The 21166-nt window shown below is 45.9% G+C and overlaps 1 protein-coding gene across 3 annotated transcripts in view; it reads left to right on the top strand.

Annotated features, from left to right (window-relative positions):
• MICU1 (mitochondrial calcium uptake 1) overlaps positions 1-21166 on the top strand; it is a 92929-nt gene that overhangs the window by 4820 nt on the left and 66943 nt on the right. For 2 of the 3 annotated variants that reach the window (XM_074544362.1, XM_074544363.1), the window contains exons 3-5: positions 6894-7055; positions 15263-15443; positions 20677-20839. In XM_074544362.1, the coding sequence (XP_074400463.1) occupies positions 6895-7055; positions 15263-15443; positions 20677-20839 (505 nt within the window). In that variant the 5' untranslated portion in view covers position 6894. The remainder of the gene's footprint in view (positions 1-6893; positions 7056-15262; positions 15444-20676; positions 20840-21166) is intronic. The other variant, XM_074544364.1, reaches the window with a different exon arrangement.

The following is a 21166-nucleotide window of genomic DNA, read 5'->3' as shown; positions in this document are numbered from 1 at the left end:
AGCCAAGGAGAAATTACCACATTGAGATATTCAGGTTCTTGGGGGGGGGGGGGGTTCACAAATCTTTTTCCTCCTTGTCACAGAGGAGCTCAGCCTTCACTATATCAAATTCTGAGACAATCCACTCTGTCACCCTGCAAAAAACCTTTTTCTCTTTCTGGAGCTGGAATTGTATCTGCAGGTAACTCAAACCTGCCAAACTGCCACCTTGCCAGCCTAGGGAGGCTTTTGCTTTCTTCTAAATATTTCTCTTCCAGAATTAATTTTTCATTTTTATCCTTTAGGAGTTAACACTGCTTTTCTTAGGGCCCAATGGGCCATAAACATTTCTTAAATGTGACTACTCTGAGATACTTTTTGTTTCTTGTGAGGTACATGCAGGTGGATGTCTGTTGGATGGAGCTTCAAGGAGAGTCCCCATTCTGTGGAAAAGTCAGGAATTCTCAGGGAAATCATGCCCTGTGGCCACAGATTGTGCAAGGCAATTTAATGAGTCAGCCATTAAGCAGATGCATTCCTGCTGGCTGTAAGTTTTTATAGGAAAAGGCAGCCATGTAATGTTTGCTACCCTTCTGCCAGCAGTTCTTGGGTGATCCTTTGCTCCTCAAGTCAGGCTGGAAATACCTGTGCTCTGGTGCACAGTGGCTGGTTTGCAAAGGCAGCCTGGTTATTTGAGAATAGCACTGGAAAAAGGAAATTTCACACTTCTGGGCAGGATAGAAGTAGCTTGTGAAGCAGGATTGTTATCCTCAATAAGGGTGAGAAGATTTTTGGTCGGTTTTTATTTTTACAGCTCTTCTAAATTCCCTCTGACATCTCTGGAGGTGTTTTTAGGGAGCTTTTCATGGCTGGGCTTTACTGTAATGTTTTCTAGGTGGAAAGGCTGAAGGGATGTGCTGCATTTTGAGTGCAGGAAGGGAAGGGAAGCTTGGATCAAGAAAAAGCAGCATTTGGCATTTGTTTCTGTGCAAGTTTATAGCTGCCTCCTAGAAACCTGCAGAGCATTGCTGGAGTCTGACAGTCTGAGGTAGCAAGGAAATGGTGCAGCCTTGCTGGAGGTGCTGTTTTCAGTGCTGCTGCCACAGATGGGCCCAGGTTACTCTGTTTGGATACACTCCTTTTTCATTTCTGTCTCCAAAGCTGTGCTTTGTGGTGGCTGCATCCATCCACTCTCAGATCCTCTGGCCACTCAGCTCTCAGGTGAAATTTGGGGTTGCTGTTGAGTTTGCAGAGTTTCTTCTGCCAGTACATTGGCACCAAAATCTTTCCCCAGTATGTAAACACTCCTGCCTCCCTTGCAAGGGAAGCCCAAGCCAGCTACTGTCTCACATCCTTATAAATAATCCAGCTGCAATTTCTGAAAATGCCTTATTAAAGCTAAATCTAAAAGCTTGTGTGTTTGCAATGCATCATCTCTCCTGAAAATCAGTACAATGGTTTGTAAAGTACAGAGTAAAGCAGCTCATGAGGGGAGAGTGTCACTGATCATCCCTGAGCCATGGCTGGGTGCAGTTACAGAGCTGTGGACTTGGGATTGGTCATTTCCAGGGCTGAGGATTTTAGGAAGAGGTGGAACTTTCCTGCAGTGACAGTTAAAAAGAAATTGCTGGGCTGTGGCTGAGGTTCCTGCATTGATTGATACTTGGTAGACTCTACATCAATTTGAGTCGTGCTCTGAAACAAATGTGGTTCCTCTCCAGCAAAATTAATGTGATCAAATATTGCCCCAATCTCCTACCTGAGGACAAATTACTTTTGCTGCTAGATTTCATTTTCCCAAAACTGATTTATGTGTCTTGGTAGGCTAATAACTTCAGTAAGGTGTGAAATCCTTTCTCTCAAAATTGTGCTCGGAAAGCTGAAAGCTTGGAGGGGAAAAGAGCAGGAGCTGTTGGGTCTGTCCTGGAAATGGGGGAAGGAGGGGATCCAGGTGCTTCATTAGCTGGAATGCACCTCCTGGCACCCCTTCAGGAGTTATTCTCGTACAAATTTCACGGAATAATGGAATAATTCCCATTGGAAAGGACCTTAAAGCCCATCCGGTGCCACAGGGGCACCTTCCCCTATCCCAGGCTGCTCCCAGCCCCTTCCAGCCTGGCCTTGGGCACTGCCAGGGATCCAGGGGCAGCCCCAGCTGCTCTGGGAAGGAGAAGTCATAGCTGATCTTGGGGGAGGCAGCTTGAAGCTGTGGGGTTTTCTTTCTCCTGGTTTATGAATCTCAGTGTTAGTGGTGAAACTTTTCTCCTGATTGCTTCAGCCTTTCCCTTGCCTATTGACTTTTCCTTTCCATTGGATTTGTTGGGCTGTTTTCCCCATTTTAATTTTTCCTTCCCCTCTTCCCAATCCTCTCAAGAAGATGCATTCAGGAGAGCTGGGAGCTGTTACCCTCACTCCTCTGCTGTTGGCTCTGGCTTCAGTGAGCAGGGCTGAGGGATAATTGACAGTCAGGAGCTGAGGTGGGAACAGGTGAGGAATTTTCCTACAGCATCTGGTGGGTCAGGATGTCCTGATGTGCTCTGGCAACGTCCAACTTGGCTTTTTAACAAACACACAGCTCCAGAAAGCTCTTTGAGTTCTTACTGACTCCATCTCAGGCAGTCTCTGCCGGAGTTTTTATGCCTAAATAGTGCCTCCTAAATACAGGGTTTTTTCAGAATATTTTCCTGCACAGCAGTATATATTTAAATTTACAATTGACATTCTGCACTAATTCATGGGCTTACCATGTTCTTGTAAAATTGTTCAAAAAAGTGTCTGTGACCCCTTCTCCGATGAAAAATTAAACACCCTGGCTGATTGAATTACTGTTCTCCCTCTCACATGCTTTGGGGGGCCAGCTTTGACATCTCAATGCTGCCTCAAGTGTTTTATCTGTTCTGGATCCCCCAAAGATCCAAGAAAGTTCAGTGCTGGGGGGTACCCAAGTGGGGGAGGTCCCTTTTCCCCAGGCTGAGCTGCTCAGTGCTTTCAGTCTTGGAATCCTGAGCTAATTAGTGGGCTGGAAAAACAGGAGCAAGCCTTTTTCTCTCCTTTTGGTATCTGAAAAAGGATGCAAGAGTTGGGATCTTCCAATTCTTATCTGCATTATCTGGAACAATCTAGGGCTTGGAAAGGCCAGGGGTGGACAGCTGGTCTCAGTTTCCTTGGAGAGCAGATTGGCAGAGGGTCATGGTCTGGGGAACTCAAACACCCACATTGAACCAGAACTGGTGTAACTGTGAAATAATGTTGCATTTCTTCTTCTCACCTGACCTGCCTGGTCTCAGTTTGGATGGAGCCTGTTTTGGGTGGATGTGGTGTTTTCCTGCTGGATTTGAGTATCTCTGTTGATTCCTCTGCTTAAACAAACCACCTATGAATTGTGGCATAAATAAAAGTAGATGGGTCATTCTGTTCTGGGAAAAAGCCCCAACTGTTTCATTTGTCCAAGGGTATTGATTCAACCTCTGAAAGTAACTACAGAGCTGTTCTGAGCAAGAATTTAAGGTAAGCTTGGCTTATCTCTTGAAAACATAAATACAGTTTACAGATTTCTTTGTAGCTGTAGTGCTAGAGCATCATGATAACTCCAAAGTAATGAAAATAAGCAAACATAAAATGTGTTTGTTGTTTTTTTTTTTTTCTTTCCCTCTGGGCTGCTTTGTTGTATCCTATAAAAAAATAATCCTTTATTACAGTAAATCATTCAGGAATGGGGATTGTTTCTTATTGTAAGCTGTAATCACATCAGTTGATGGGAGTTTTATACTTGATCTCAGTTTTATTCCTTGTCCTACTGCAAACTGTGGTGTTGAATTTTTTGTTGCACAGGACAAGATGCTTATTTTTAATCTTTCAAAAAGTGAGCATCAGCTTTCTCAAGTGGTCTTGACTTCAGTGCCTGGAGTTGTTAACCAAATATACCAAATACCATGGCACTTCTGATTTAAAAAAAGAAAACTGTGAGAGATTGAAGAAATTGCAGATGGAAAATTCCGCTTCCAGAGGGATTCTTTAATTGCTGTGAGATAAGGATGCTCTTTATTTTGGGGCGCTTGTGAGAACTGGCTGCTTTCAGCTCTCTCAGGCAGTTGGTACCCAGTGAACACTCTGGGTAAACATCCCAGCAGAATCAAGGATGGAGCTTGCTTGGACAAGGCAGATAATTTAGTGTTTCTTAAGGCTCAGGCAGAGTAAACATTTATGCAGTACTAAAGCCAACAATCAGAAATGTTGTCAAAAATCTCTTCAAGCTCCCAAGTAAACGCTGTGGGGCTTAATTTTCATTTTGGTTGATGAAATGATACTGGCAAGATTTCCCTTCCCCAATACATGTTAGGAATATAAAGCTGGAATTGGGATGGGGAACCCTAGAAAGGGCAGGGATAGCTCCTTGGGGAAAGGAGCACATGCAGATTTTCCTCTGCATATGGAACAGAAATTCATCCCTGGAGACCAAATGGGAACATCAGGTTTGTGTAGAGTGGAAATAATTTAAAATTTGAAATCAGAGTTGTTTTTCATAAGCATCTCATTGTTGTTCAGAGCTGGAGAGGATTGGAGGATCAGTGCTGTGAGCTGCCTGCATTCTGTTAACATTTGAATTTTAAACCTGTTTATTTGAAAAGGAATAAGCAAAGCCATGATGCCAATTTTAATAGGAGCACAGATGAATATCAGATGGATGCTGTTTGGATGGATTCACTGTGAGCCCTGAAATTTGTGGTGTTTGCCCATAAACCAGGGTGGGGAAGGATGGGCAGCCTGTGGCTTTGCCACCTCCACCTTCTCTTGAGCTCCATCCCACCTCCCTTGTCTTAAGACAAAAGTTTTCATCTGCTAGGAAAAACCCACTGTTAAGTGATTTATTAACAATTTTTCATTGTTTTTTACTGTGCCATGAAGTCTTCAGGGCCTTCTCCACCACCTGCCTTAAAGACACTGAGCTCCAGCCCTCAGAATTATCTGCTGGATATTTGATGGTTCTTCCCTGCCTCTTCCTCTGTTCCCATCCCAAACTGTGCATCCCTCTGTTGTGGAACCCTGACCTGCAGCAGGGGGCAATGGCCTAACACGGCACAGACAGGGCCCAGGGTCCTCATTTTTGGAAGTGAAGGTTTAGCAGAATGCTGTGGTGGCATCCTGTGTTGCAGGAGCAAATAGAAAACAACAGTTGTGGCTTTTTATTTTTGTATTCTGTGGTTATTCACTGCCTGGGAATATGTGAGTAGAATGGCAAGAATGGGGAATAAAAGGAAAAATTAGGCTGCTGCTCCTCTGCTCTGTGGGGTTTTTAGGAATTCCTGTACCATTCTGTTTCCAATTTTAAGGCTGACCTTATGAATGAAAAAATTGCATTTGCCTCAGAAATGAAACCTTTATTTCACAAGAACATGCAGCAAATTTTCTTTTCAAAGGCAGCATTTACCCTGTGCCTTCAGTGCTGTGAGCCACCAAAATTGCTTTGCCTCCTGCAGCTGGTGTGTGATGGGGTTGTGTTTCTGTGGTTCTGGTCTAATTATATTTAGATTTGTAGCTCTGCTTTCCCATTTGTCTCTGTTCTGTTGGATGGGGTATGGATTGGATTTTATAAGTTTTGACACTTTGAAACTGGCCCTGTACTTACAGTTGCATGTAAATGTTTTGCTCCAGGCTGGCTAAAAAAGGGATTTAAGAACAGTAGGGTTTTCTTAGGAAAATTTAAATGCATGGGTTGGGTTTTGCTTGATAGGTTTGCTTGTTATTTGGCTAAATTTGCCTTTTAAAATCCAGCTGTGACTTTGCTTCTGGCCAAATGTCTCTTACCTGCTGTGGTTGCTTATCAGGTCTATTGCTATCTTCCATGTCTTGGAAATTGAGAGATGGGATGGGCTGAAAATATTTCATGGAATTATGGAATGGTTGGGGTTGGTAGGGACCTTTAAGATCATCCAGTTCCAACCCTTTGCAGGGCAGGGACACTTTGACTAAACCAGGTTGCTCAAGACTCATCCAGCCTGGCCTTGAACATTTGCAGGGTTGTGGAGTCCACAGTGTGAAAAACACCAATTGTTTTTACAATTTTTAAAAGTTTAATGAGAATAAATTGGTTACAAAAACAGCAATATAATTAGAATAATAATAATTCGGACAATTTGGATTAGGACAATATGAGACAATAGAAACAAAGAGTTACAGACAGTCCGGGTACCTCTTTCTGGGCAAAATAAGCCCCAGAAAGGCCTCACATTAACAGAGGATTAACCCTTAAAAGCAACAGCCCGTTGCATATTCCTACACCTCATACATGATACATAAATTCCATTCAAGCACAGGATTCTGGCTGGGCAGTGTCAGCTCCTGCCTCTGAATCCTGACAGTGTCTTCAGGGCTGAGCGAGGCAGGGAGAAGTTTATTTCTTCTGATATGGAGGAATAAATTCTCTTTTTCTGAAAGATTTGGGTGTCCTGTGGCTGCTATCTTGCTGTGAGTCCTCTCTTAAAAAAAGTATCCTACATAGCATCGTTTCTATTTTAACATTGTTATAACCTAAAACTAGATTTAACACACTACTTAATAAAATTAATACAGCATCACTTTCTAACATAACATATGTAATATTCATTTGTATATTTGCAAAAAGCCAATCCTAAAATACACATTTTTCACACACAGCCTCTGTGGGAAGGTGAGATTGCCTCTTGATGAGGGTTTTGGGGAAAGGCTAAGGAATTGGAATAACTCTGATAAGCAGCTGGATGTGACAGCCGGGTGTGTGCCAATACCTAACACAAGTATTTATTTATTAAGCAGATTACGTGCCTCTTTCAGGACAGGTAACGAACACCCGTGAGTTACCCTGTGAAAGTTTCCCTGGTTCGGGCCAGGCAGCCCTGGGAAGCTCTGTTTGCTCACGCAGCGCTCTCGTTCCGCAGGATGTTCCGGCTGCGCTTCCTGCCCGCGGCCGCGGCGCTGGCGGCGGTGGCGCGGCGTTCGCACGGCACGGCCCCGCACCCCGGCACCCGGCGCAGGCTCCTGCTGGCGGCTTTCCTCGGCACCTCTGCGGCCACGGCGAGTGCCAGGTTCCTCTGGCAGAGGTAATGCGTGCATTGCTAATGTATTGCCTGCCCCTGGTAAGTACCTGTGGTGCTCCTGCTCGTCCTGCTGCTGCATGGAAGGAAAGCTGGGAACACAAACCCCCCTGTGAGGAACCCCTGAGGGAGCTGGGGGTGCTCAGCCTGGAGAAGAGGAGACTCAGGGGTGCCCTCATCACTCTGTACAGCTCCTGAAAGGTGGCTGTGCTCAGCTGGGGCTGGGCTCTTTCTCCAGGCAGCACTGACACAACCAGAGGTCGCAGCCTTAACCTGCACCAAAGGAAATATAGGTTGGATATTAGGAAAAGGATTTTTACAGAAAGGGTGATAAAGAACTGGAATGGTCTGCCCAGAGAGGTGGTGGAGTCACCATCCCTGGATGTGTTTAAAACCAGCCTGGATGTGGCACTGGGTGCCAGGGTTTAGTTCAGGTGTTAGGGCTGGGTTGGACTCGATGAGCTTGGAGGTCTCTTACAACCCAACCCAGAGATTCTGTGCATGCCCAGGGGTGATTCCCTGGGTGATTCCCTGAGGAGCTCCCTTGCTGCTGGCCGTGCTCAGGGATGCAGCAGAGCCGGGGTGAGGCGTGGTCTCACACGGGCCCTCTGATGTGGTTTCCTGCCTCGTTTCCTCCCTGCCTGGTGGTTTGTGGTGGTGTGAAGAGAGAACCCTTCACTTTCACAACTTCTGTTTGAAACAGCACATCTGGGCAGGGTTTGCTCCTCTCTTTTTTTGTGTGCTCTGCTGGCTGCTTGATGTATAAAATGCAGCAGAGGAGCAGAAGGGAGCAGTCTGTTTTTGGGTGGGAAGGTAGCAGCACACAGGATTTATGTGCATTTTCAGGGTCAGAGCCTTAGGACACCTCATGGTTTCCGGGGGCTCAAAGCTCTTTGCTGTACCTGAGGTGCAAGGGGATGTTTGGGCTTTCCTGAGGTGACTCTCACTGCACCCTGGGGCTGTGCCATGCCTGAAGTAAAACAGGGACTCCCTTCTCTTCCCTCAGTGTGGCACCAGCACTGTCACTCAAGCACATAACTGCAGTTAAAGTCTAAAAATAAAGTATTTGCTGAAAGCCTGTGTTCTTTTCATTCTGATACTCGGGTGATTTGTTGCTGGTTTCCTGCTCACCTGTGGCTGGAAGGCTTTAGTTTTAATGCAGTGGGAGAGAGGTGATGGGAATTGTTCTGGCTGTTCCTCAGAGCTGTCAGAGCTGGCTCTGTGCTAAGAGGAGCTGCTCAGTGGAGGAAGAACACTGTGATCCAGCACAGTGTCATTTGGTGCTGCATTTTGGTAATGATCTGCACTGATGCAGTCAGTGCCTCTGAGGAAATGGCCAGGATAACTCCCCTGTTCCAGCAGGGAGGAGAGTGGGGTTTTTCCACTTCAGACCTTGTCCTCAGCATGATCAGAGAGTCAGTGGGACATCATGTCCTGTGTGAAGCTGTCATGGAGTTAATATCTCCCTTCTCTAGCAGGTTCCTCTGCTTTTCACACCAGCTGCATTTTCAGTGCTGCTGCTGTTTTATCAGGAGGATGGTGCTTGTGCTGTGTGGAGGGCTGGGTCAGGGAGGGGTTTTTGGCTCCTGGAGAACTTTGCTGTTCCTTGGAGGCCCATGGGCACCTTCCTCAGCTGAGAGCACTGATAGAAACCAGGCAGTGAGACACAGCTCTCATCAATCTGGAGAGGCTGACTTGCTGTTATTACTCGTTTTGCCTTTCCTTGCTCTGCCTCCTTCATCTTTTATACATTTATAAAGCACTAAATAGAATTGTACAGACATTCAAGCATTCCTTTCCTATCTGAGCCATGAAATAAATCCTCAACGTCAGCAACTGTAAAATAAAAGTGCACCCAAGCTTACAATATTAATTTAATTACTTGGCACAAAGCTGCTGCATTCAACAAGGAACAAAACTGATATGTTTGATGTAGAAAATTTTTCATACTGACATCTGTGGAAGTTTTAAATGGACTTTCAAGTGGGCATTTTAGCCTTGTTTAAAGAAATAAGGGATGAAATGTAAATTTCCTTTTTCTTTCTGAAAGTGGATATTGGGTGATCAGTAGAGTTTGAGAGCAGGTGAGTACAGAATGTTTGCAATGACATCCTCAGTTACTCAGGTATGTCCTGAGTTAGCACAGGAAGTAGCAGTAAGTATAATTAATTAGTACTAAGAGATAAATATGTAAATATTTCTTTACATTTAAGGCATTGAAGATGTACCAGACCAGATCAAGAAGCAGTTGGAAAATTTAAGTTTCTTGGGCTAAATAAGTAGATGATGATGATGGTGGAGTGAAGAAAGGCAGGAATTCTCAGGTGCAGTCTGAGCCCAGTGTATTTCAGGTGGATTCTGTGGGTTGTGCTCTGACAGCAGCAGCAGCCAGTGCTGGGGCAAGGAAGCTCACACAAAGGGAGAGAAGAAATCAAGGAGTGAGAAGAGATGCATGGGAAAATCCTCTGGTTGTGTGAGGCAAGGCAGATTTAATTGCCTTGATTATCCCTAAGATGGGAGGTGGGTTGGTGGCATCTTTGTTCCACTGCAGGTAAGAGTTGGTCTTGTTGCCTTCCCTGCCCTCTGGCAAGTCCTGCTGCCTGTTTTTGGGGAATGAATCTCCTCTCAATTATTATACAGCAGGAGTAGCTCATGCTGCTCAGCTTTCCTGTGGCAGGGAATACTTGAGCAGTGCAAATAGCTGAGCTTAGAAGACTGATGAAGTTTACCCTTTCTCAGCAATAACTTAAACTCTGAGGATTTCCAGCTGGCAAGAGAAGCAATTAAGTATCTGGGCATTGGCATAATGAACTGAATTAATTGAAATTAATCTTGGTGCAGTCATTGGCTACTCTAAATGAGGCACTAATGTATGAGAAGTACTAAATCTCACAGTTTGTGGCAAGCTTAACGGTTGTAAAAAATATTCCATTACTGATCCTGGTGTAAAACTTGTACTTTCTAGTTCCTGATACCCATTTGGAGTGTTAGGAAATGGCTGCAGATCTGTTCTTCATGTCACAGCCCTTCTTGGCTGAATCTGTGGGCCTCTGAAAGCCCTTAAATTGGCATTTTGGTGCTGAAGCTTGTTAATCAGTCTGACATTGAGAGGAGGAAGTGAGCAAAGGTACCTTTGGGGGCACAGAGTGACCCCTGTAAGCAGAGTCAGTGCTCCGCCTGACAGACTGAAAATTCTTAGTTTATGATCCTTTTCTTATCTTCTGTGAATAAATTAGTGGTGAGAGTAAGGGTAGGACACCTGTGTTGCTCTGGAAATTGCTGCCTTGCATGGACCTTGTGGAGCCAGTCCAGAGGAGCCAAGGAGCTGCTCCAGGGCTGGAGCCCCTCTGCCCTGCAGGGGCTGGGAGTGCCCATCTGGAGAGGAGAGGGGTTGGGATGGGGAACTTGGGGCCCTTCCAGTGCCTAACAGGGCTCTAGGAGAGCTGGAGAGGGACTGGGGATAAGGGGAAATGGCTTCCCACTGCCAGAGGACAGGATTAGTTTAGATATTGGGGAAGAATTGCTCTCTGTGAGGGTGGGCAGGCCCTGGCACAGGGTGCCCAGAGCAGCTGTGGCTGCCTGGCAGTGCCCAAGGCCAGGCTGAAAGGGCTGGGAGCAATCTGGGCTAGTGGGAGGTGGCCCTGCCCATGGCAGGGGTGGCACTGGAGGGGCTTTAAGGCTCCTTCCAAATCAAGGGGTTTTGGGATTCTGTAACTCTGTTTAAGAATGCAGTGATTTTTTGCACCAGTGTCCCGAGGGCTTTAGAGTAATTTGCCTAGAATACATTTTTAATGGGAGAATTGCTGGAAATATCTTATGCCAGCTGGAGCAGACTTCAAAAATCTCTCTTGTAGTAAAACGAAGGAAACCACATAAATCATAGTCAAGAAGGAAGAAACCTGTTTTATTGCCGTAGATGTGTCAGGTACAACTTAACCTAATGTATGGGAGAGAAGATGAAAAATTGGAGGTATTATTCATGTGAGTTTATTTTTAGAGCCTCATGAGCTTACATGTCAGGGGGATGGAGCAAGCTGATCTCTAAGGTCTCTTCCAACACAAACCATTTTGTGATTTTATACTTTTTTAATTCTTTGTGAGAGGTGACACACTCAAGAGACTCTCCTTGGGATTGCTGTGCTGAGGGTTTTTCCTAAGACTTCAAGACACATTGGTCTGGGAGCGGTGTCTTGAAAGAACTCAGTGTTCTCTCCAGTGGCTTTTGGCTGAACACTGAGGGTTTTTCTCCATGGACACTGGAGAAGGAAAGGATCAGCCCTGAACCCCACTGTGGTGAGCTCTGTTTGGAAATGAAAGCAGCATCTCCTGGATTAAATAATAGCAGATTTCTGCTCACAGGGATATTGGGGTAATGTCAGGACACCACAGCATTAGGGTGTCATTAGGGTGGCTGCCTTTGTGAAGTTCTTGCCACAAATTCATTGTGCCGGTTTATGTTGTGTTGAGTGTGTGAGAGATGGGGAGGGAAGCAAAGCAGTAGAGTCCCGTGAGTGTGGCAAGACCCTGAAAACTCTCTGGTGAATTCCCTATTAAAGTTTCAGGTGACTAATTTTGGTGCTGAATGTGGTTGAGCTGAGGATGAGCCAGAGCTCCCTGCTGAAAGTTCTCCTGATCCCTGGAGGTTGCCTGTTTTTATGAATGTCATGTCCTAACTTGCTGTTTCATTGCAGCATGAAAGCCCTGAAGTGTTAAGTGGCTTTCAGACCTCTCTGGGATGTCCCCAGCTGTTTACATGTAGGAGAATGGCGACTCTTAGCTGAGGAACATGTGTCAGGCAGGATTCCTCCCTCCTGCCCCTGGGTGCTGACAGCAGCTTTGCTGACTCCTGGGTGCCCATCTCTTCTATTTCCCTCTGAACTGAGCAGCAACTCATTGTTAGCTGAGTACTGAATACTTTGCTACTGCCTCCAGGATTAGAATAACTGAGCACTGTTATCTCTGGCACAATGTTTTGTAATTTTTTTTCTTCATGCTGTTCTGCTTCTGTCATTCAAAGAAGAAAAATACTGTGAAGGGAGGGGTTGTGATTCGTTGGAAGAAATGCAGGGCCTGCAATTTGGAGTGTTGTGCCAATGCCCAGTGTGAGTCCCAGCATGGATATCCCATGGTGTTTGGCTCTCTTAAGGAATGGTTCCCCAAGAGAGAATTTATCATTGCAGGCCTCTGGTAGCTCAGTGGTTTTGGGGAGGATGAGGAATCCAATCTTACACTTGATTATTGGCTTTCTCCAAGAGTTCAGAGGAGATATTGCTGAGTGGGTGGGGAGTAGTCTTTATTCAAATTCAGTTCACTGGAGGGGAAAAAAGTCTGAAGAGATGAGAATGGTTGAAGCATGGCAGTAGGGCTCAGGAGCCAGGGCAGGCACACTCTGTGAGGAAAGGCTGGTGCTGGTCTTGGCACACAGTGAAGGGAGGCTTTGTATTTTCATTTCCTTTTTGTGCAGAAGCTGCAGCACCAGGAATTTCATTGGAAAGTCAGCCTCATCAAACAGGGCAGGAGAAGAGAGAGTCCCCACTTGCTGAGGGAAGTCCAGCAGGGTGGATGTTTCTGAAGCCATGGGCTTTTTTTATCCTCCAGCCATACTGTGACATCTGCACTGAAAGGCTTTTATATGTGGGCTGAGTATGGAAGCTGCAGTTGTTGGAAGCCAGGGATTTCAGCAGAGGGAGGTAAAATACACAGAGAAGGTGCACATAGAGAGCTGCTCCTTCAGTGGTTAATTCAGGAATAGCTGTTAAACCTTGCTTGAGAAGCAGCCTCCAGACTCTGCCTTTCTCCTCAGCTCATTTTCCTGGATGCTGGGATGGTGATCTGAGTGTGGAGCAGAGTTCATTACCTGGATAAACCAGAGGGAGGAAAAAGCTGCCTGTATTCAAACAGCCTCCGTCTGTATCACTGCAGCAACTGACTTGACAGCCTGATGGATTGAGGGAATGCGTGGGATGTGCTGGAAAAGTTTGATTTTTCAATTTCATCTATCCCTTCCCTGGGCTGCTAGCTGTCAGTCAAGCACTACAGGAGCAAATCTTTCCTGATACAGCTCTTCTCCAGCTTGTTTGCTATGGAACACCTTAGTTGTGGAGATAGGCAGTTGATTTCCTGTTGCTTTTCTGTCCCTTTCCCCAAGAGGTTCCCTCAGAGCTGCTTAAGATGGGTGTCCTGCCTGCACAGAGCCTTCCATGTCAGTGCTGCTGGTGTAGCCTCACTGGCAGCTGCATTTTTCAGCCAAACCCACAGCCCCTCAAGGGTGTGCCAGTGCTGATTAAACTTTCAGGAAAGGCTTCAGGACAGGTGCCAGCATGGACTTCAAGCTCTCCAGGACAGATCAGCTGCAGGACTGCTCTGGGGAAAGAGTTTCCCTCCCTTAAGATCCTTGTGGAGGACCTGGTTTGGGTCCTGTCTCTGGGAGTTTGGTTCAGTGAGGCCATAGAGATGGTGCTTTGCTCTAAGGCTCACAAATATATATCAGCAAATTGTGGAGACTCAGGGCCTTTTCAGAACAGGAAGTGTGCCAAGCTCCATTTTAATGTAAAAAGTCAGGATTAATACTGCTCTTCACTGAACACTTGTGTACTTTATTACATCACACCCCTGTGCTGGGGCTGTGTTCTGTCCCACTGTGGACCAGAAACCTCTGAATCCCTGTCTGAGCTGATCCCTTCCAGCCCAAACCATTCCATAAATGATGAAGTGTCTTCTTCCCACCAGTACTGTGGAGTTTGCAGTTCTTTAGCCCATTCCCATCTGTCTTGTTCTGTGCTGTCAGTGAATTATTGGATGCTGATAAGGAGAGAGTTGTCTTTTCTTTTGGTAGCATTTAAATTAATTGATGGATCGCTTACCCTCATTGCTCCTTCTTGGAAGCTGATGTGCTGAGATTGCTGCAAGCTGTGGAAGGTGTCCCTGCCCCTGTCAGGGGGTGGAATGAGAGGATCTTTAAGGCTCCTTCTAACCCAAACCATTCCATGATTCTGTGATTCCTGGGGAGACAGACACAGGCTCTTCTGTTAGTATTACACAGCACATCTGTGTTTTCCAGGAAACTGGCAGGATGAAGTATGTGTAGCCTTTTGTTTAGAGCTTGGGAGACTTCAAAAATCTTGGTTTGTTTTTGTTTTTCTCCCAGGGCAGCTCTTTTAAAACAAACTCACACAGCTGTAAATGACCACATTCATAGCTCCAGGCAGTACCAAAGTGGGCAAGGAGCAACACCTGTGTGTAAGCTGCATACCCTGTGATTAGTCCAGAATAAATCACCAGGAATGCAATGTAAAGGCAGGTTTGTTTAAGTTATGGGCAGGCTGGGATGTTTCCCTGAGCTGTTTGAGTCCTTTAGAAAGAGAAATAATGTTGTCAAACCGTTGGCTGTGTTGCTTGTGACACTCCTCAGAGATTATAATTTCACTGATGTTAATGTGGTCTGAGCTCTGTCTCATTCTAAACTGCTTTACAAGTAAAGCATGGGAAAGCCAGAGCATTGTTTGGCTTAGGGATTTATCCTGCTTTTTATTTAATCATCCCGTTGCCAGTTGCAGTTCTGAGAGTTGCTCCTGATTCTGAGTGATTTGAAGTGTGGAGTCTATGAGCAGAGTTGACTGAAGATCTTTGTGTTTGAACAGCAAGGGAAAAGGGGTCCTGGGCTCTGCCAGAGTTTTATTTGCACCTTGAGGACAAACAGCTCCAGTTTTGTTGTCACAAATCCTGCAGCACTGGTGTTTAGAAGAGTCATTGGTGGAAGAAGGGGATAAAACAGCTTGTCAGCTCCTGGAGATAGAAAATAAATCAGCTGAGCTGAAACAAAAAGGTTGTTCATCCTGAATCCTGCAGTGCTGATGGTAAAACACATTTCTGTCACTTAATACATCTTTTTGGGGAAGCAGAGGTGGAATTTAGTGGTATGATATGCCTTTCTCCCAGGGTTTCTTGCATGTCTGGGTTTTGGGAGAGGGTGTCATAATTCACTGAGGGATTTGGACTGGGAAAACTTACTGTGGCCATTAGTCTGGGGTTTGATGTGGGGTGGAAATTTGATTGCAGTAGGGGAAAGCTCACTGCATTCCAAGGGGACTGGTCACTTCTCTGCTTTTGCTTTGCAGCCCTCCCTGCTGGACTGTAACCAGTGGAGCCTGGCAGGACCATTTGTGGCACCCCTCAGTCACTTCCTAAACCGGTGTTTTCTTTTCCTGGTGCAGGGCCTATGCAGAGGACTCTGTCAGACACGGCCCGAGGGCAGAGCCAGGGGAGAAGATGAAGCAGGAGGAGGAGGAGGAGAGCAGCAGCAGCAGTGAGGGCAGGAGGGCAGTGGCCTCGGGCGATGAGGAGGCGCCGGCCGAAGGGAAGAAGAAGAAACGCTCGGGGTTCAGGGACCGCAAGGTACCAAACTTGCAAGGGGAAAACTTGCTCTGTACCTGTCTGTGTTTGCTAAGGGACCTCACTCTTTTGGGAACCTGCTTTCTCAGCGTGTAGCCATGAGTTTTTGCAGGTTGAAATTTGTGTGCTTGGAAAGCACAGTACACTGATCTCTGAAATGGAGACCTCTTTTCCCACCTCCACTTACATGTCCAAGGTAATCAAGGCTCCTGCACTGATGGCTGTTAGGATGGTGTATGCAAAGCAGGGAATTGTTGCCAGAGCTTTTAAACCATTCAGCCTGTGTGCCTCTGGGTCCATCCAGTGCGAGCAGGAAGAAGTAGAGGGTGAATGTGAAAGGAAGGGTTGTAGGAAAGGTGTACTTTAATTCTTCATTTCATTATTCTGTGCAAATGTACTTGTTGAAATACAGGCTCAGTCCCCCTTCTTGGTTAGTCCTGGCTCTCTCTTGATGCTTCTGGCTATTTCATTTTCAAGAGGAGGAAAACTTGAGTAATAAACTCTCTTGTTCTGTGACCTGCCTTCACTCTTGGGGAGTTCCAGGAGCTTTGAGCACCTCAGAAGTGGCAACTGGTTTGGCACTGTCTGAAACCACTGTTATTAAAGGATGTGTAATTTGATCTGGCAGAGTCCTCTAACTGGGAGCTGGCAGACAGCAGTATTTTATTTTTTAAGCCCATCTGGATGTCAGTTTTATAGGGCAGTGTTGGATGATGTAATATCTTTGCAGCACCAAAGACGAGAAAGGAGTTGTGAAGAGCATCTACTCCCATTTTGTTATGACTTGCTTCTGATACTTATTTTTAAGCCTGTATTCTGGAGATTGCATCTCATTAGCTGTTAAATTGTGGGTAGTCATATAGAGTGGCTTAACAGCTTCCCATGAAAAATTAAGAGCTGTTTCCTTTAGAGCTGCTGAATCATTTTGGTTCCTGGTCAGAAAAGATTACACAACTTGAGATTTCAAGTGCTTCGTGGTATTTGGGGCTCCAGACTCTCTCCTGGTGTGACTGTTGGTGGCAGCTCAGTGAAGTTATATAGTGAGATATTCAGAATTGTCCAGGAATGTGGGTTCTTGCTCATTTTCATGTCAGGTGCTCTGACAACTTCAGCTCTTGCCAGTACCACTCAAGAAAAGCAGGTTATTGCTTTTTTCCAGTGTTAGCAGATGGAGGCAGGTTGCAAAGAGCAAACCACAGTCCACCTCCACCCACACTCTTACTTTTGAATACAGTGAGTGCAAAGATTGATTTTTGTGTGACGTGGCTGCTGCTGGGGCAGCCTCAGGAAGTTTTCTACATGCAAGGACTATTGTTCCAGTTGCTGGAGATGTGCTGACCAGCTCCTTCCTTCCCAAACTAGGCAGGGAGGAATATGACCATGATTTCCAAATGAGACACAAGCCAGGTGTGCCCAAAAGATGGGAGCAGTGTGTGGCCTGGATCCCTTCCCATCCCAGAGTGCCTTCTCCAACAGCAGGAGCAGCAATTTCCCTGGGGACAGCCCTCACCATCTTTGTGCCAACACAAGCCTTTTCTCTGCAGCCTCCAGACAGAACGTGCCTTGTGTGGCCTGAATGCCAATGTTGCAAAAGCTCCTTTAAAGGCAGGATGTGCCAGGTATTGTCCCGGTGCCTGCTCGGTGTTTGGTCAGCAGCTGCTGCAGTGAGTCACCCCGAGCTGTGCGAATGTGGCCAGCTCGGATGTCAGGGGAAGGTGTGCCCTGCTCCTGACTCAGATCAGGGCTGCTCCCCGGATGTGCTGCTCCCCTGACTGTGCAGCACCCCGGGGATTCGTGACTCCTCTGTCTGTTTGAGAAAACCCCAACAAAGCAGCACCCACAGTACAAACTCTTCCCAGCTCTTCCCATAATTAATTGAAAATAGCGTGGGATTTTCCTTGTGAAAAAATTAAGCCTAATTGGAAGTGTTTAACACTTGTTTGTTATCCTAATGTTGCTTTTAATGAAGGTGATGATTAGTGGTGAAACAGTAAATTAAGTTTGACATTGCTGTTTTAGATAGTGATCCAGTGAGAGGGGGAAGCTGAGATATAAAGAACATAAAGCACTCTCAGGTGTTGGGATTATGTGGATGCTTCCCAGGCAATGTTGTCTGTGCAGTAGGGCAGAAAAGAAAAAAAGATTACTTGAGTGCCTCAATATAGTTTGAAGGCTAATTAGCTGTAATACAGGATGGGGGCGGGCTGATGTGTTAATTAACTTGCTAAAAGTGTTTGCATGCAGCACTAGGGCTGACTTATCAAGATGTACTGGCAGTGTTTGGGTCCTGCAGGTATCTTGCCTTGGGATGTTCCTCGTGCTGAGCCTTCATTTGGGTGTGTGTCACAGGGGGAAGCACAAAGAAAATGAGTCCTAATTAATTTCCCCTGTAAAGATGTGTGCTGCTGCATAGTCAGGGAGGCCCTGGTGGTGCTCTGTGCCTTGAGATGTTAATTTAGAGCTTTATTTTCATGTCAGCATAGGATTTAGGTTTTTTTTTTTTTAACCTGAGGCTTAGCATAAACATTGACAGTCTCAACAGCACCTTCACTCTTGTAGAGCAGCAGGGATTACTTACTTGTCTTTCTCCTCCAGTACATGCTCTACTAATAAATGCAAAAAAGAGCTATTTCCCTTTGGGTCATATCAACTTTCTCAAGGTGCCTGATTACCTGAGGCTGCATTTCTGGAGGCAGGAGGAGAATTTTGACTGTTCTTCCTTGCATCAAGGACTGGTTTGTACTAGGGAAAGGTGAGAGGTCAGGAGAGGAGACACTTGCCTGGCATAAATTTCAGTCCAGGTGGCTTTGAAGCAGTGCAAAGACCCCTCCCAAATGGTCTGTACCCAAAGACATGGGCTCCTAACTCCACATTTGTGTTGGGGGACCAGGCACCCTTGTTAGCACCCACTTGATGTTCAGCACAGGCACAAATAAATGAGGTTTTCCCCATTTGCAGCATCTTGGCTGCTCCCTTCTTGACCTGGCTTCGTGTTGCACCCAGCCTTGCAGCCAGAGGGATGGGCTGCAGCATTTGTCAGTTTTTGCCAGCTGATTAGCTCATTACGAAGAATGATGTAATTGCGGGTTCAGCTGCAGGCAAAGGGGAAGGAGTGTGGCTGCATTTGTTCCCTTCTTGTAGGGAAGCTTGTGGAAGAAGTGAGATTTCAGTTGTGATGAAAGCAGCCTGTGAGATGCTAAAAAGCAGTTTAGATTCTACTCTGTTGGTCCACATTGTGCATTTTTGTGCTGTAAAATGAGACAGGAGATGTGGTTTTGAGCCCATGTTGTTAGTAAGCTGTTGTTGTGCAAGTAATACTCTAAATATTCCAAACATGAGGAGAAAAGCACCTGAAAGCAACAAGCCTGAGAGCAGCATCTTGGCAGGGGATTAAAATGGATGTAGAGGGAAGAGCCATTGTGGATATGGAGTCAAGTGGGGTAAAATGAAACATGGTTTTAGTGGCACAATGTCAGGACTCTGTCTCTGGTGCAGCAGTGGGGCTGTTGGGTTGTGCCCAGCTGGGTTGAGGGAAAGCCTTGCAAGAAACTTTACCACAGGCTTGGAAGATTTGGTTAATGAGGTTTTTCAGCTAGAAATCAGGCAGTGTTGAAGGGTTGCCATGGATGGAGGGAGCTGGTCTGTGGTGTCTGCTCTTGGCTCCAGTCTGGGGTTTCATACTGCCCTTGTTTTATTTGCCTTCCTTGAAGGTAAAAATACTGAGCTGTTTCTGGCTGATTAAGCTGGGTGGGGTGTCATTCATGAGATCAGGCAGGAGTGAGATATGGCCTGCACCCACAAGTGGAGAGATCCCTTTGGCATAAGGAGCTGCCTCCTGCCAGGGGGGAGCAGTAGACAAAGCCAGAAAGAGGTGGAAAAGTGGGTGTCATCTTTTACTTGGAGCTTGGCTATAAAGCAATTTTCCTCATTCCAATGCCCTTAGCTGTGCAGAACCTTGTGGACTGAAGCAATAAAAGTGGGATTAGGTTTGTTGATTAGAGGTGCAAAGGCCCTAGGGAAAAAACCACTTTCTCCTGCAGTGGTTGATACAAGGACATGTGGATTCTGGAAGAGCTGTGGTGATGCAGAGAGGAGTGGGGAGAACGCTTTAGGTGTTGTCATTCCAGGGAATGTCATCTGGGGCAAATAAAGAGGGAGGCTTTGCTTTACCAAGGCCTGGCTTGGGGGATTTGAAACATTAGGGTTTTTTTTTTTTATCCTAGAAGTAAGAAAAACTAGAGAGGGTGTTTTCTGTGTGATAAACATCAGGCTGAGGAAGTTGTTCAGGAATTTAAGGACAAGGCTGAGCCAGGACCAAAGCCAGGAATGATCTACAGCTGCCTTGGCAGTACCCTTGATCTTGCCTGTTCTCTTGCAGCACATCTTTGGAGGGGATTTTTTCCTCCTGTGGCTCTTGGCCAGCTGCAGGTTTCAAGTGCATTATGGACTGTTTAACACAGCATATAAGGCAGGAATGAAGAGCTGAAGTAAGGAGGAAAGTTTTCTGTGCTATACATGATGGAGTGTAGGTGTGTGTGCCTTTTTCCACCCTGTGGCCTTGTGCTGGGATTTTGTTTAGAAAAGCTGTCGTTGTCTTTGATTAATTCCAGCTGTTTGAGGGGAAACTGCTTCTAGGTACCAAAAAAAAAAAAAAAATCACTGCTGGCAGAGTTAGGAAGAAGCAGATTGGTGGGGAGGACTGAGTTTCTGGGGAATTCTGCCAATGTGATAGAAAAGAGGAAAAAATGAGCTTGGGTGACTGAGCAACCAGCTGCGGCTCCAAGTGATTTTTTCCAAGACTCTGCTTGAAAGTAAAGGTTTCTCCCAGCCTTCCAAGACTTTTTACTTCATATATTAATCACAAATCAAACCCTTCAGCACTGTGGTTAAGATGTTGGGCTGCTTTAGATTCACAAATGTGATGCCAGTGTGTTTTCTTATCCTCATCTTTTTAAAGCACCTTCAGGGATTTTGTGAATTTGTTTTTCTTCTGCGACCATGAAGAGTCTAAATTTATTCATAATAAATTTAGTGTTTGTTCTTCATCCTGGGACATCAGCAGCTGATATGGCCAGTTTTCCTGGATATTTAAAGGGTCTTTGAAAGGAGTTATGCCAAAAGAGTCCAGAGTTATGTTTCTGCATGCAACTTGTCCTGTGGCAAATCTCTTTGAGGACTGAGAATCAGCATGGGGCAGGGACAGTGCACATCTAATGCTGGCTGAATTTCATTTCAGGTGATGGAATATGAGAACAGGATCAGAGCCTACTCCACACCAGACAAAATCTTCAGGTACTTTGCCACGCTGAAGGTGATCAACGAGCACGGCGAGTCCGAGGTGTTCATGACCCCGCAGGACTTTGTGAGATCCATCACCCCCAACGAGAAGCAGCCAGAGAGTGAGTGCTGCAGGGGAGCTGCTGTGGAGAGCTGGCACTCCCCAGGCTCTGCTCACCTGCTCTGTAAACTTCCCAGCTCTGATTGCCAGGGCTAGGAAACATCTCCTGAAGGTCTCCTGCTCCAAGCCCAAAATTAGCCTGAGTCCTTTCATGTTTCCCAAAATGCTGTTGCAGTGTAGCAGAGCTGGCTGATGTGAGCCCTGAAGAGCAGATGGGATGCCTTTCTCCTATATTTAATAGGGAAATATTACCTTGAACTGAAACACTTTCCAAACCTACAAAAGGAGGTTGCTTTGGCAAGGAAAACATCAGCAATAAAGGCTGGAC

The sequence above is a fragment of the Zonotrichia albicollis genome, chromosome 7 (assembly GCF_047830755.1).
Source record: "Zonotrichia albicollis isolate bZonAlb1 chromosome 7, bZonAlb1.hap1, whole genome shotgun sequence".
Taxonomy (NCBI): Eukaryota; Metazoa; Chordata; class Aves; order Passeriformes; family Passerellidae; genus Zonotrichia; species Zonotrichia albicollis.
The sequence above is the reverse complement of the archived record's forward strand: the minus strand, read 5'-3'. Positions and strand labels throughout refer to the sequence as shown.